At 39.4% G+C, this 17406-nt stretch overlaps 1 protein-coding gene across 2 annotated transcripts in view; it reads right to left on the minus strand.

Annotated features, from left to right (window-relative positions):
- TGFBR1 (transforming growth factor beta receptor 1) overlaps window positions 1-17406 on the minus strand; it is a 57182-nt gene that overhangs the window by 19259 nt on the left and 20517 nt on the right. Inside the window, exons 2-4 of one of the 2 annotated variants that reach the window (XM_039234815.1) lie at window positions 10225-10470; window positions 5752-5982; window positions 736-966 (exon numbers count right to left, since the gene is read on the minus strand). In XM_039234815.1, the coding sequence (XP_039090746.1) occupies window positions 736-966; window positions 5752-5982; window positions 10225-10470 (708 nt within the window). Of the gene's footprint in view, window positions 1-735; window positions 967-5751; window positions 5995-10224; window positions 10471-17406 lie in introns of both variants that reach the window. The other variant, XM_039234814.1, reaches the window with a different exon arrangement.

Here is a 17406-nt window from a genome sequence, read left to right on the forward strand (position 1 = left end):
GCTGGCTCAGTTGGCTGGGTGTCCGACTTCGGCTCAGGTCATGATCTCGCGGTGTGGGAGTTCAACCCCGCATCAGGCTCTGCACTGACAGCTCAGAGCCTGGAGCCTGCTTCAGATTCTGTCTCCCTCTCTCTCTGCCCCTCCCCTGCTCACACTCTGTCTCTGTCTCTCTCTCTCTCTCTCTCTCTCTCAAAAATAAGATGAAAACATTAAAAAAAACCACTTCTTAAAATTTATTTTATTTATTTAAAAGACAGCCCCTGGCACCTTAAAACACAAAATACACTGAGCAGTTATTTTTACTCTTCCTATTAATAAGGTCATTAGTATATATGAGAATGCCCTAATAGTCATGAAGAAATTTAAAGGAAACAGATCTCTGGGCTCTATCCTACCTCAAAATTTTGAGCAACCAGAGTTTATAAAATTTTTTCTGTGTTATGACTATCCTTAATAACTAACTTGCTAAAAGAACATTCTTTTAAAAAATACATATAGCTCTTTATATTTTATGAAAACAATTAGAGATTTAGAAACATGTAGTCAAGAGTCAAGAAAATCTTTAAGAAGTTCCAGTTTCCAAAGGTTTCTAATATATTCTATTTGACGTAATGGGTCTAATCTGTATGGCAAACGTTGACTTCTCACCAAATCTGACAATGTTTAGTAGACAATATTTGTGGAAAGGCTCAAGTAGATTTCATTCTACTGAAAGGAGAAGGAAATGTTACTGACCTTTATTGTCTGCTGCTATAAATCCCAAGATGTTTTCATGGCGTAACATTACAGTCTGATAAATCTCAGCCTCACGGAACCATGAGCGTTCTTCTCTAGAGGAGAATATTTTAACAGCAACTTCTTCTCCTCTCCACTTTCCCCGCCAAACTTCTCCAAATCGACCTTTACCAATACTTTCTTGTAACACAATAGTTCTTGCAATTGTTCTCTGAACGAGCAATGGTAAACCTAAAGGTAAGCATAGGCATTAAGGAGTGACCCAGGAATAGAGTAACTCTTAAAGCTCTATCTTTAAGGAGCTTACAATCTCACCGGGAGACAGAGACTTTATTTACAAAAACAATAATTCATAATAAAATGAAAATAATAAATACAATAAAAGAATCCAGAAACTGATGCCTAGAGGGTCCAGGCAGATTTTGTAAAGTAAACTGAATTCTGACTGTCCTTTATAGAAGGGTTAGGACCAAAGGAGAAGAGGAGCTAAGGTATTTAGGTAAGAGGAATATTCAAGCAAAGGAGATGAATGGATGTTTACAGAACCAGCTTGGATAAACAGAAGGGGATGGACGTGGTGAAGCAATGGAAGAGAAGGGAAGCTGTGCACAGAGTATGAAGAGTACTGAATGCAGAGCTCAAGATGACCAGTGAGAGCTGTGGATAAAACAGGAACTATTAAAAATTTCTGAAAAGGGACCATAAATGAGGAGAAGTAATTTAAAGATCTTATCTTAGAAAGATGAATCTGGTAACGGTTTTATTGATGGGAGGAGAAATGTATATGAACATAAGAAACATAAAATCAGTATTTACAATCCATACTGACTTTAATAATCAGTAAAAATTATCACAGGAACCATTTCAAGACAAGCAACTTACTTGCTAGGAAATGGCTGCCTAGGCAACATTAGTATCTTAAAGAACGATGCCAAGTAACTTATAACTTGGTGATGGGACGTTGGCATTATTTCACTATCTGAACATGCCCTACTCTAAAATATGTATTTTAAAAATACTGCCACACTTACTCATTTATAGAAAAGAATTTATCACTACCTACAACATTTAAGTAACACTGTATTTGGAACTATTCCAATTCACTTAATATCATATCCCCTTATGGCCTAAGGAAATGTCATCTTAAATTATACTGACCCTGACAATAAAAATACCAGTATAAACTATGTTGTACACTTGTATTTTATTTATTTATATGACCTATACAGGTAAAATTGTGTAATTTATATTCAGAGTTGCTTGCTAGACCAAATTAACCCAATGACAGTAAATGAAAATATGTGCTCTCTTGGTTTCCTGATGTGAAATGCTTATAAGTCTGAACAGTAAATTTTTACTTATAGTGATCAGAAAGCTAAAAATAGATTGTGAAAAATTCTTATTTAAATCAAGGAGCTCTTTAATATTATGAATAATCAAGTCTTAATTATGTTATTTCATAGATACTAATTTACAAGATTTTCTTAATGTCTTTGAACAGGGTCACACTATATACTTAAAGACATAAAGCATATGTATGAATTAACTTAAAGAGGCGACTCTGGAAATTAGAAAGGCAAGGGTAGGCGCCTGGGTGGCTCAGTTGGTTAAGCGGCAGGCTCTTGATTTCGGGTCAGGTCATGATCTCACAATTGTGGGTTTGAGTCCCACATCAGGCTCTGCACTGAGCATGAAGCCTGCTTGCAATTCTCTTTCCCTCTCTCTCTGCCCCTCACCCACTCTCTCTCTCTCTCTCAAAACAGATAAATAAACTTAAAAAGAAGGCAAAGGAATACAAGAGAAAGAGGAACTGCAAATGGGAAGTGAAAATGTCTAACACATTCAGGTCTCATGTAAATGACACGGTCAAGAAAGGCTACCAGAACAAGGAAAGTTTCTGTCTCCCCATTATCACTGGATTCTAGATCCCAAACTAAAATTCAAAACCAAATCTAGATTCATCATATTATCTGTACTTCATTACCATAACCCATATGAAAATGTGAGCATTTTTAAAAAGTAATAATTTTCTCCTAAAGAGAAAAATAAACAGGCCTAATTCAAATCTCTGTTATCTGCTTTCCTTTTCTGTATCCTTAGAAATGCCTGAGAAAATGTCAATATGCAGACAGGGTCTGAGCAGCTTCACATGCAGTGAAGGACAGAAACCACCACTGGAACAACTGGAGTGGCCACATATATTGGAAGAGAACATAAGCACGAACAGCAATGAGCAGTGACCTAAGAGACTCACTCTTGTCCACAAACTGGCACACGTGCACATGTGCGCACATACTTTACAGTCTAATGAAAGCGTAAATAAGGGCACGCAAACCACCTGTGGTTCAAATGAATGCTACAGGGATCAGTTAGCTTCAGGGGTAGAGAACTGCCCACAGTTCCCAAGTTAAAGACACAGTCTTTGAGAAACAGAGATCAGGCCTTTCCTCTATTATGGTCATGGTACTGAGTAATGAACATATGAATTCATAACATGAAATGATTAGTTTTATCTTTCCTCAATGAGTGAAAGAACTACAAAGGGTATTATGTAAAGACATTTCACTCACAGTCACGAGTCCCATGCATGAGACAGGATTAAGGCTTTATAATGAATAGAAGGGAAGCAAGTGGCATTCTCTGTTATCATTCTACATAAGATAGCTTCTGTCTCAATAAATTTGGAGGCTATTCAGCACATAATGAACTATGACAGGGAAAGGAGGCTTTCAACTAAGTTTTTTGTAATGCAGCAAAGTAATACTACATGTCAGACTCTTCTTCCAAATATCTTTCCAGTAAGAGTAGCACCTGTCATTTGGACCTAACTAATTAATCAGAACATCTTATCTCATTTGAACCTCCCAGCAATCCAATGACATGCACAGGGCAGGGTTCATTACTTTTTATTTTACTTTATTTTATATTAGAGAGAGAGAGCGCGTGCGTGAGCAGGGGAGGGTCAGAGAGAGAGGGAGACACAGAATCTGAAGACAGGCTCCAGGCTCTGAGCTGTCACCACAGAGCCTGATGCAGGGCTCGAACCCACGAACCGCAAGATCATGACCTGAGCCAAAGGCATCTGCCCAACCGACTGAGCCACCCAGGCACCCCTTTAATTTTAAAGATAAAATAACTTGGGGCATGAGACATCAGCTAACTGCCTGAAGCCACAAGGCTAGCAAACAGCACAGACACTTCTGGCAGAGGAAAGCATTAAAGGAGAGAAAGTAAGTTTCAGACAACAGAGTTGTGGTTCCTGATGTATCTAGAAATACAGATAAAATGGAAAAAAGAATGCCATTCTTTGCTTCATGTCTGTATCTTAAATGGTAAATAAACATATTCTTATTCAGAAATCGGCTGCCATCCAGACAGCAACTTTTCCCAATGCTTTAGGTGGGCTTAGTCCCTTTAAGGCCTGATGCGTTATTACTGTGCTGAAAGTATGGCAATAGGGGATTCATTCCACTCTGATTTCCTGTGACTTTGGTCTTTGCTTATCATAGTTTTTAGGTCTACGGTGACTTCTAGAATGAGCCAGATCTTCTTCAGGAACCCTTTCCACTAACTCAGAATCTAGGGAAAACCCCAGGAAGCCTTAAAACAAGCTCTCTCTATTCTTCTACCACTCTGGCCCAAAGGCTATCACACCTCAGTACCAAGGCTGCTCTATCTCAATCCAACTTCTCTCTGCCTCCCTGCTCACCGCAGTCTCAGGGGTCCCTCAGGCTGCCTTGAGACACCTGGGTTCCAGCACAAGCCTGTATGTGTACTGGCATCATGGACACAGTCACTTACTGATACATATGGCCAAAGCCTATGGAAGACTTCAGGTCAAAAAGTCGGTATCCTCATGCTTAAATGAACAGATATGCGTATAAATCTATATTCATTTCCTTAAAATAAACAGACATTTGTCACAGTGTGAAATTTCTGTCATATCAGATGTGATTTCATGCTTCAGTCCTATTCCTACTCCAGTCACAATGCTGTTTGAATGTTCCTTTTAGTCACATGATTATAAAATTAGTGCAATTTTCAAATCCATTTCATCCATGAATCCAGGCTTTATTTGAAGTTGGTATATACTTTTCAAAAGACAGTATATCTCAGTATCTGCTCCATATTTGTGATGAGGAAACAGAAGCCCACCAGAAGAAATATGGTTTAACCAAGGTCAGAGCACCAATCAATGACAAGACTTGCACTGGAATCTGGATCTCTTGATTCCTAGCCCAGTGTCAAATTACACTATTATAGAGGACAGGGGTCTTCCTCTCTTAGTGTCTTTTCAAGCTCATGCAACTGAAAAACTAAATCTCTTTCAGTTTAAACATGAAGTACTGCTATACCAGAATCTACTTCAAGGGATGATTCTGGCCATTAGCCAGTCTATTTCTGAAACCACAAGAATCAGCAAACGGAACTGAGAAAGGCAAATGTCACAGAGGTCATGGATCCGTAATGCTAGATTAAATAACAAGGTGGTCAGACATTTTTCTAAAGTGAGAAAACCACTAGTTTAATAAAAACAAAAAAACTAAGTCTGAGCTAAAGACAGCAATTTCATATGTTAAAAAAGCAAATAACCTTCAAAATTCCAAATACATTTTCTGCCATGCTTGCTTTCAAACATTAAAATAAAGCTATTAAAGAATCCCGAATAGAGTACATAGCTGCAGACCATTTGAACAACTATGAACTGCAGCCTCTCTCATAAGAAAATAACTCTCCTTACTCTTTCTATCTCATGGGAGTCATAAGAAGGTGAGAAAGCTTTGAAATTTATACAAACATGAAGCTGATTATAGACTTATTTCGACATTAAAAGTACATTCTAAATTTGTCTATGCTGAACGAGCCAGTCGGACCTTTATTGGGCATAAAGCTGGAATTGGTATTTACACTATCTTAAGTTTTAAACACACTAAGTCAGTTGGCTTAGCCAACTAATAAATAACACAGTTCATCTTTATAAGACTTCTTAGGAAAAAGGAAAACCAGTTACATTACCTGATCCAGAACCCGAGGTTGTCATATCATAAATTAAATCTTTTAACGTTGTGCCCTCTGAAATAAAAGGACGATCTAAGGAAGGGTCCTCTTCATTTGGCACTCGATGGTGAATGACAGTACGATTATGGCAGATATAAACCATCAACATGAGGGAGATGCAGACAAAGCAGACTGGTCCAGCAATGACAGCTGCCAGTTCAACAGGACCAAGGCCAGATGATGGCTTTCCTGAAAAAGGGCCTCAAATGAAATAAACATCAACAATAGCAAAAACACTGAAGGTGGCATCCACAATTTCCTAATCCTCCCCATTTCCTGTACTTGACCACTACTCCCATTAGTCAGAGAACCTCATTCCAACAGCTCATAGGGCTCAAGCCCAGAACAAGTCAATCACTCAGTCTTCTCTAACTGGCCCCCTTTTCATGATCACCAGATCAGTCAACATCCACTTATCCTTTCTGCTCTTCAGCCTTCATCTAAATAAAGCCAGTGACCACCAACATTCTAGGACCTCCACACTATCACTCTCAGGTCACTAATAAAAGAACCAATGATCTGGCACATGTGGGTGGCTCAGTTAAGTGGCTGACTCTTGATTTCAGCTCAGGTCACGATCTCATAGTTCGTGGGACTGAGCCCCACACTGGGCTCTGCGCTGACAGTCAGCTTGGGATTTTCTCTTTCCCTTTCTCTCTGCCCCTCCTCCTCTTCTCTCTCTCAAAAATTAGTAAGCACACTATTAACAAAAAACCAATAATCTGGAAAAACTCCTATTAATGTCTTAAAAGTCCTTTTTTTAATCAAGTTTTTTAAATTTTAATTCCGGTATAGTTAACATACAGTGTTATATTAGTTTCAGGTGCACAGTACAGTGATTCAAAAACTTTATACATTATTCGGTGCTCAACATAAGTGTTCTTAAGTCTTTTTTTTTTTTAAGAAGTCTGGCTGGTCTTCTTATTCCAAAACCAATATAAAAAAAAAAAAAAAAAAAAAAAAAAAAAAAAAAAAAAATAAAAATAAAAGAGCAAAAGTAAAAAGAAAAAAAAGAAAATTTGCTTTAGCTTTATTAGTCCCAGACAATTCACATTTTAGTATATGTCTGTGTATATATATCTATCTCCATCCATTTTTTAAAGTTTTTATTTGAGTAATCTCTACACCCAACGTGGGGCTTGAACTCAGGACCCTGAGACCAAGAGTCACATGTTCTTCCAAAGGAGCCAGCCAGACACCCTTTCACCCATTTTTTAAAATGTAAAATATATCTTTTGTTTTATTAATAGAGTTTGCATGTATATACTTCCTAGTCTACGTTAACCACTTGGACTTTTTTAATTTTTATCTTTTAAAGTTTACTTGAATGTGTGCATGCTCTCATAAGTGGGGGAGGGGCAGACAGAGAGGGAGAGAGAGAATCCCAAGCAGGCTCTGCACTGTCTGTTCAGAGCCCAACATGGGTCTTGATCTCACTAACCAAGAGATCATGACTTGAGCCAAAATCAAGAGTCAGACACTTACCACTTGGACTTTTAATTCAAGATCATTTATTTTCTTATCTCTTAATAACTAACATTTTGCATTATTTCAGAAACACATTAATTGCATTGGCATTCATCCTGAGCCTTGCTGGTTCACTGCTCAGAACCATTTTTTTTCATATCACAACTTTCCCATTCTTGAGATCTTTATTTGGATTGATTTCTTATGATAGAGTCCTAATTCTTGTAATTTCTTTTAAGAAAGAGTACATGGGGCGCGCCTGGTGGCTCAGTCAGTTGAGCGTCCGACTTCAGCTCAGGTCATGATCTCACGGTTAATGGGTTTGAGCCTCGCATAGGGCTCTGTGCTGACAGCCAGCTCAGAGCCTGGAGTCTGTTTCGGATTCTGTATCTCCCTTGCTCTCTGACTCTCTCCTGCTCGTGCTGTCTCTCTCTCAGAAATAAATAAAACATTAAAAAATTAAAAGAAAAGAAAAAAAGAAAGAAAGAGTACATGGGTCCTTAATCACCGAATACTTATTATATAAAGATGGCTGTTGCTTTTATACACAGAAAATCTTGGCAGATCTAAAGAATTTTGCGTAACAATGTATGATGTTCCACTAACTTCTGATATTTAAAAAAGCAGAAAATCTAACCTTTTCTTCTTTTTAGAGGTAACCAGTGTTCACTTGTGCCAAACACATAAGCAATTTTTTTCCTTTATTCTTGAAATGGACTTATTATATGTATTTCATTAAGTATTTTTTCATTAATTTTGCATAACAGTCCTCTCTTCTGTCTGCTCATTTGTCATTTTCTGGAATTTTTGTAGCAAGCATATTGGATCACCTAGATTTATCCTCTATAGCTCTTAATTTGCTCACTGTCTTTTCTCCCTGAACTGTAACATAATTTCTCAAGCTTATCTTGCCTTAAGCTTGTCTCGCACTTAACTATAAAATATTAGCGGGGCACCTGGGTGGCTCAGTCGGCTGAGCAACCGACTAAAGCTCAGGTCATGATCTCATGGTTAGTGGGTTCGAGCCCCGTGTCAGGCTCTGTGCTGACAGCTCAGAGCCTGGAGCCTGCTTCAGATTCTGTGTCTCCCTCTCTCTCTGCCCCTCTCCCACTCATGCTGTGTTTCTGTCTCAATAATAAACATTAAAAAAATTTTAATAAAAAAACTATAAAATATTAGGACCCTGTCTGCTATTCACTCTCAATACTGCATTTTTAAAAATAATTCATCAATTGAGCTTTTCATCTAAAAGTGATCTTTAACTGAAAATGGACTTTGGACTGTTTAAGAGTTCTTCCCTATCATAAGCTAAGTCTTTCTCATAGGAATGATTCATCAGATTCAGTTCACTTCTTCTGAACCACTGAATCTTTTCACTTGGTAATTTTTTTTTATGCTGTTTGCTTATCAGAGACCTGGGAATGCAGGGACTTATGTATGCTGGGCGTTAGAAATGAAGTGAGATCTTTGCAAGGCTTTTTGAGTCTTCATTTAGATATTTGAAGCCAAAGGGAAATTGGAAATTGTGGAATTATAATTTTTCTTTGTCATTTCAGAATCGCAGATGCCTAAACAGAAGTCAGAAAAATCAGTCTGATGGCAATGTGCCGTAGGGAGCTTCCCACCGTGCTGAAAGATCTGGTTTTTGTTTGTTTGTTTGTTTAATTTTTTAAATGTTTATTTATTATTGAGAGACAGAGACAGAGTGCGAGCATGGGAGGAGCAGAGAGAGAGGGAGACACAGAATCTGAAGCAGGCTCCATCAAGGCTCTGAGCTGTCAGCACAGAGCCCAATGTGGGGCTTGAACCCACAGACCGCGAGATCCTGACCTGAGCCGAAGTCGGACACTCAACCAACTTAGCCACCCAGGCGCCCCTGAAAGATAAGGTTTGACTGTGCTGTGATCACTTGCATGAAGTGGAAGAAGGCCTCTCTCCGTACCCTGTAGGACTGGCCCTTTTCTGCTGGGCCACAGCACTATTTCCTACTTTTATTAGCACGATGCCTGGACCAGCTCTGAGTAGAGAGCAAGCAATGGGGTCACCTCCCTGAGCGATGAAAGCAGGTGCTTCCTAAAGGAGAATAGAGTGCTTCCTCCTGTAACCTCCTTACCCCAAGTGCCTCAGTTTACTGTTTGGTGGGAATCTCTAAGAGGTACTTTCACTTACTTCTTTTCATCTGGGTAGTCAATTCTTCACTAATCTGATGCTACCTGCACTATAAATTATAGAAGTTTCTCACAAGTATAGACATGAGGATGGTATTCTTCCATTAATTCTGCTAGCATGAATAAGGTTTTCCCCCATTTTTATGTTCTGTATTCTATATTGCCACTGTAGAGACAATTGGGATTTGGGGAAAGTGACAGAAAGAGTTAAATACATGTGCTCAGACTAATATCTTAAACCAGAACCTGAGCATTAAACTAATTCTAAGAATTTATGAAGGCTTCAAATTGTTAAATGTAAACTATGGTGAAGGACCAAAAACCTCGAAATCATATGTAATGATTTATATATAAAGATCATAAAGCAAGGTTAAATTACAAAATGAAGACATCTGGACTGTTTGGTGCTGCGCTCAATTCCCACCCATTACCAATTGCTTTAACAGGCCGGGGCATCACACAAGGAAGAAAAGCCCACTTCGAAGACAAAGCAGGGACACCGAGGGGGTACTGCTGCAGCGGCCTTGTCAGAATCTGCCATGAAGAGGCTGGCCTTTTAGGCCTAACAGACCTCAGAGAAAGTCTATTATTGGAACCGCGTTCTCCAACAACACATACCCAGCAGGCAGGATCTTGGCTACTCCTCTAACTCTACAACTGTGGACAAGTTCCTTCTTGCCTCTACACGGAGCAAGCAAGGGTAGATGATTTCTAAGATCCCTTCCAGTTCTAAAACCATAGTCAGAATCAGCTTTTCTTACAATATTAGGGAAAAAAATCTTAGACAACCACTTACCAACAGTCGGGAGCTCTATTTTATTGCAGTGGTCCTGATTGCAGCAATACGTTGTAGTTACAGACCCGGTTTTCGAAGACGGGGCACATACAAACGGTCTGTCTCGAGGAATTAGGTCAATTTCAGCTATACACATGCTATTGTGTATAACTTTGTCTGTGGTCTCTGTGACAGAGACAAAGCAGAGCCCATCTGTCACACAAGTAAAATTGTCTTTTGTACAAAGGTGGCAGAAACACTGTAATGCTGGGAAAAGAGAACAAGATTCTATTAGAAAAAATTCTCAGGGTTAACAATTTGAAGTGATCTTCTATTCATTAAAATAATACATTCCTGATCCTATTATAATCATACAATTTCTTTGCACTGTTCAAAAAATAAAATGCTTATTTCTCTCTGAAGTTCCAAATTCTGTTAAGAAGCACACATACATAGGAGTCAAATATGATAAAATCTGGACCCAGTTTTTTTCTAACACTTTTTTCTTTACAAGTACAGAAAAATTCTTACAAGTGATTTCATCAAGGTAAAGCAAGCATTTGCCCTCCCATTTGAAACACAGTACATGTAAATTTTTAATGGTTATTCTTATCAGCCCAAAGCTACGTATTCACATATTCCCCCACCTAGAAGCAATATGTGAAAATACCACTACCTACTTCACTGGAGGTTGGAAATGTCATTTGGGTGCATTTATGGTAATGGAGTAATGGAAATAGATTTGTATTTCTCTTTCCTTTTGTGTGAACCCTGAGAAAGACATGCGTCCTCTAGCTAGAAGTAGGGTGCTTGCTCAGTAAGCCAAGGAGACAGCACTGGGAAGGCAATCGCAGACGGCAGAAACACTAGCAACATGTCCGCTTGCATCTTTTGATCTTTATGGCTCAACTGGAGAAGTGACTCCTTTAGGGAAGTCTACCCCTAACTACTAACACCTTCCCTTACAAACAGGCACACACACCTCCCACCATGCTCTCCAATGAGGTTAAGTGCTTCCCAAAGCACACATTAACAGAAATGCTATTTTTTTTTCCTCTCCCCTAGGGAACTATAAGCACATTGAGGGCAGAGATCCATATTAATCATTTCTGTAAATCCACATCTAGCAGGCCTGTTACACAGTAGCATTCAAAAAAACCTTCATTAGGGGCACCAGCGTGGCTCCTGCATGGCTTAGTCGGTTAAGCATCTGACTTCAGCTCAGGTCATGATCTCGCAGTTTGTGAGTTCAAGCCCTGCCCTGGGCTCTGTGCTGACAGCTTGAAGCCTGGACCCTGCTTCAGATTCTGTGTCTCCCTCTCTCTCTACTCCGCCCCTGCTGGCTCTCTCTCTCTTGCTCACTCTCTCTCAAAAATAAATAAACATTAAAAAAATTAAAATAAAAACACTATTGTTAAATGAATGACAGAATGTGCGCTTACACTTCACTACAATCCCATGAAACTACAAAACACGGTCATGTCTGTAGGTCCAAACAAAGTTCCCAATTACTCGTTGGAGAGGAAAATGTTAAGGTCCAGATATGTAGTATACAGAATGGCTACCTATGATGAGACCAAGGAGGTCCACAGAAACAGTGTATCCAGAAAAAGAAAAGCTAGGCAGGGGCCAGAAGGAAGCTAATTCTCTGAACAGCTTACTGACCAGAAGGGAGAACTCAGCAGGCTCAGATCCTCAAACGCTGCACAATTCCAAGAAAGGCCTGTCTTTAGGACTGGCCCTAGGCTAGTCCCTAGGAAATGCACTCTGAGACCTTGACACAGTCTCCCAGATAAGAACCCTGCAAACCTGTGTGACTGAGCCCCAGTGCAAACCCTGGGCACCCAGGCTGCGCTGCTGCGTGACGGCGTGAGTGCACCTGTGTCCCTGCACTGGGCCAGCACACCTGGAAGCCGGCACTTGGTTTCTCCTGGCATTTGTCCCATGTGCCTTTTCCTTCTGAGGATTTCAACATGTATTTTTTCCACCATAATAAGCCCTAACCACGAGTACAACAGCTTTTCTAAGTCCTGTGAGTCCTAGCAAATCACTGAGCCCGAGGGTGGTCTTGGGGACCTCAACTTACTTGTAAACCCAAACTCAGGAATGTCAGGATCTCCTCAAACAAACGCTCTTTGGTTGCTGGATTAATTAATGTACTTCTTATTTTTACAGACCAGCAAAGTTTTACCTTAGTCATCATAAAAAAAAAAAAATGTACCTCCTTCTTAAATAGTTCAGCTATTTGCATTATCTCCTCTCAAACATAAGAAGAACACAAAAAGAGTATTAGAAAAGACACAATCATAGTCTATAGTCTAATATTTAAAGATTATTAAAAGATACAGTGGTTATTCACAGTGATTACAGATTATAGCTTCCCCAGGTATAATTTCTGAAGGGGGGGATTCTGACTAAAAAAACCCATGGACTGGTTTCAGGGATACATGACTGCTATGAAACTGCAGGTCAAATATATGTATTTGCATTTTCAAGGTTTGTAGCTTTCAGCAGAGTCACTCAGGCATCTGTCACCCATAAAAGACTAAAACCACCACCACAGGAGATTGTCCTCATTCTCTCCTGAACCCTCTGTACTTATGGTTAGTCATTTGGCCCAAACTGTCTAAACCATTAGCTTTATCAGTTACTCTACCACAAGCTTAGTGCACCAAGACTGATAACTTATGGTTCCCGGACTTGAAGAGCTCCAAGGCTACAGAAGGTGAACACTGCAATACAGTGCTAATTGCTGTATATAAAAAATGCCTCCATGAATACTTTCTCAGTTCTAAGATCTTCATCTTCTCTCTTTGCATACATGAAATGAGATGTAAGCGCTTAGCCTAACAATTAAGATTTTTACTTTTGGGTTCCAACTTATAGCTCACTTTGCAAATGCCATCTAAGGCCACACATTTCTCACCATCATGTCTTTCATGACCAGGGTCTTCACACCTACTCTTTTTGCCTCATTTAAACCCACCTCTCATCCTTTAAGACCCTATTCAAACAAGATCTTTTCCATGATATGCTCTAACCTCTTCTCCACCCTTAAGATAACTGGGCAGGTCCTTATGATATGTTCCCATAGTCTTCTCTGTATACCTTTAAGACTTCTCAGACAGAACAAATCAATCTACGTATAGTTTGCTGTTAAACTGTCTGTCATTACATTAAGAAGGGCCAAGTTTTTTAAAAATTTATTTTCTCATCATTGAATCCTGGATGCTTAGTGATCACGAAAACATGTGTTGACGCAGTATTTCCCAAACTGGAGGCCACATGTATGTTGGGAGAAGAAGGGAAGTCGAAGAATCGTGTACCAAAAAAATTTTAATGCTTTCATTTAAAAGATAATCTAAAATGAATAATAAAAATTCTGAACTGTAAGTAACCACAATCTATACAAGTACTGTCAGTGGGCTTTCACTGATGCTTCTTCAGTTGTGTTCAGATCTTCAGGCCAGATGGGCTCTCGGCACACTGTACACGGAAAGATCTCATAGTAATTGTTGCCAGCAGTGAAAGCTACTGTACAGAAGACTGGAATCATCAGACCATATGACAATGCAGGCATGGTCAAAAGCCAGAAAACAGTCTAACAGCTAATACCATATATATATGCTACAAGTATTACATGGGTCCTATCGCTGTAGTACAACCACAAAAGTTCATTTATAGTCAATATGGTTGGTAGTATCCAATGACACTTTTCCATTCTCACTTCCTGCATGAGCTGGTTTAGAGTACTGTTCAATAAAGATTTCAGTAATGTCGTAACGTTAACGTCATCTTCAAGTGAGCACCACAGCGGACATCTCATTAAAACTGGTATTTAAGGAATGTTTGCTGGCAAGTGTTTTGGTCAGACATGAGGTCTGATTATGCTGAACTTAAAAACAAAGACTTAAAGTCATTAATAGCACCTTGCACAACATTACTTACAGAGAACAGATACTTGCAGCTTTTAGTATCACTGAAGTGAAAATACAGAAACAGATTTAAAATGGCATGAGACCTGAGGCTATTTTCTTCTATTGTGAAACCTAAACATCACCTGTCACACCAAATAAACTATTAATTTGAAATCTGTTAGTTTTATAGTTGTCTTTGGAGGGGTTTTTTTTGGTCTTTTTTAATGTTTATTTATTTTTGAGAGAGAGAGAGACAGAGCACGAGCTGTGAGAGGGGCAGAGAGAGAGGGAGACACAGAACCCGAAACAGGCTCCAGGCTCTGAGTTGTCAGCACAGAGCCCGATGCGGAGCTCAAACCCATGAACCGCGAGATCATGACCTGAGCCAAAGTCAGACGCTTAACCGACTGAGCCACCTAGGCGCCCCATAGTTGTCTTTGTATTTAATTTGCAGTCTTGGTTTATAATTGTAAATGAGCCAAAAAAATAAAATGTTTTAATCTAGTTTCACAGCTATACAATTTAAGTAACATGAAAAATACATTCTGCAAAGGGGTTATTACTTATGGCAAGTTTGAGAAAATTAGGGCCAAAGAGCTTCTCTAAACAAGTGTCGCTCGGTCAGAACAGGTCCCTGGACAAATATAAACTTCACTGAACATAAAGTTTACTCAGACTGGGGCTTATTTCTTAAGAGAATTTTAAATTCTATTTCACCACTCTAAATCAGAGGTAAGACTGAATACAAGATTGATGTTACTCACATATGATGTAGTAATAAGGTTTAGGGAAAAAATAAAACAAGAATTTAAAAATTCCTATGAAGTCATGAGTTTTCTCATTTTTAAATTCAAATTTATTTTATGAATAGATAGCTCTGATCCCTTGCTACCTCTCTTTATTAGTTAGGTTGTTAATTTTTAAATGCATGTACAGGGCAAAACCTCTACCTAATAAAGGCATTCAAGATGTCTTCTTCCCACCCCAGGGCCCAGGTTTCACACCCTCCTCTGCACCATCCTTCAACACCAGCCCACCAACTCGACTCTTTGATTCTGCAACTTTTCACTGAGGGTATCTATACACCAGGTACTGCGCAGGCTATGGGGTGCAGGGATGCATAAAACAGGCATCTAGACTGCAGGAGTTCACCGGGTGGATTAAACGGAGCACTAACATCCGGAGCTGGAGGACGATGATCGAAGTGCTTCAACTCTGCCAAGGGAGAAGGGGAATCGGGAAAGCTTCACAGGCCATCAGAGTCAGAACGTGGAGAATATGTAAATCTGCTAGATAGCTGAAGGTGAGCAAGTTGTCCTGACAGGGTTTTTTTCCCTCAGTGGCAGGATGGCATCCTTGGTGGCTAGCATCCCAAGTGATAATGAGACCATCAGATTTCAATAACTATTCAAGATATTAACCATAATGGTCTCATTTCATCAGCAAAATGAACATAATCCCTTCCTGACCTATTTCATCATCTCGATGAGATCGTCAAATGAGATACTGTATATTAGCACATCTTGGAAGTAATATAAATCATGTGCCACCATACAGAATTATCACATAAAAAAATGGCATTGTTCCACACAGTTTTTATTTGTAGGCTACCAAAGAAATGCATCTTCCCAAAAGTAGCGTGTAAAGTTCCCCTGTACGATCCAAGACAGACGGCTGCAGGAAACCTTGAAGAACATCTCATTCTAATTCAGTTCCATCATTTTATTAATGAAGAAACTAAAATCGAGGAGTATCAAAATAATTTATAACAATATCCTACCCATGTTACAGGTAGATGAGAATTCCTAGTAGGTTATCATCACAAACATGTGATGGTATTGGTTGGTATCGTTATGTTTCTGTGTTGGTATCCAGACGTTAAATAACTCAAATCTTTCAAGACTCCCCAGTGGGTCAATAGGACAGCTTCCTGTTTGGACCCCAGGAGTTGGACTTTTCTTCCTGACATCAAAGATAGGAATCAAACTCCCTGTTCGGTACCTTTCTCCTATGTTGGTCAGTTTTGCTTCCATGCCCCAATATCTACTAGTAGCCTTAGCTTCCTCCAGTCTATGATGCACATTTCCCCACACTTTCACTTCTGAAATCTGCATCTGCATTACAATCGAGGTAAAAAAGAAAACTTCAGCCTCTGGACAGAAGGGTAAGACTATGATATTGCTATTGCAACCTAAGCATGTGCAAATGTGGCTATGTATAAAAGGTATTATCAATCTAATTATCACTTTATTTGCATTGGTATCTCTCCAGCAAATAAAATGTAGCTTAACCTTATTCCCTATTAAGGTCTTCATACAGATTACACTACAATTCAGCACTACAATGAAAAGCCACTGCGTTCACAGAAAACTGTCAGTCCCATGCCAGGAAATACAATTATTAGCAATAGAAGCTTCCAAAGATTGCAGAATAAATCACTAAATTTTCAAAATTTGAAGATGTTGGTGTGATGTGAAGGACCCTCAGAAACCACACATCTGGCTGTAAAAGAAAGTGACAACAGTGAAGAGAGACAGCAGGACTCGAGGTTACCATCTCCACTGATGGTGATAAATCCAAAGCTGCAATTCTAGCAGTTGGTCCCAACTAGGAAATTTCCATCACTGCCTCATTTCAGTGTGTCTGGAGGTCACACATCAAAACCCTATTACTTCTACCTAATGCTAGGGCCACCCAGGGTGATTCAGAAACCCAGGTATATGGCTAGACAAACGGAAAAGCAGACAGTCTGCGAATAGTACACAGAACAGACAGCTCTACAACCTTTGCTGATTAAATAAACACTAGCACCAGAAACTTGGTCTTCCCAGGCTAACAACTTACTCCTCCTTTTATGCATATACTTCAATACTCCTTCCTTTTTCAACTGTGGTTGTTTGGTCTCTCGATCCTTCTTCCCCTCTATCAAGCACCTGACTGAAACTTCTGTGGAAGTTCACTAGTGATGCCTTTCTGGTGGAATTCAATGTTCTTTTGTAAAGTTCTTTAGGATATGAGACACACTGACACATCGTTCTTTATTAGTTTACACGACACCACAATTCCCTAAACTTATGTCCACAGTTAACCCTGTGCTATGTCTCAGATCTACATCTCTGCATTTCTTGGCCTTTTACTTGTGCTCCAAAATCGTATTTTAACTGCCTTCCAAGAAACACTCCGCCTGCCTTGCCTTTTAGTGCAATGTCAACACATTCAAAACCAAATACAACATTACTCCTCTCAGAGTGGGAGATGCAAGGACTCAGGTTCCTTCATGCTGAGA

This window comes from Hyaena hyaena, unplaced genomic scaffold, assembly GCF_003009895.1.
Source record: "Hyaena hyaena isolate Hyena2069 unplaced genomic scaffold, ASM300989v1 scaffold_93, whole genome shotgun sequence".
Classification (NCBI taxonomy): Eukaryota; Metazoa; Chordata; class Mammalia; order Carnivora; family Hyaenidae; genus Hyaena; species Hyaena hyaena.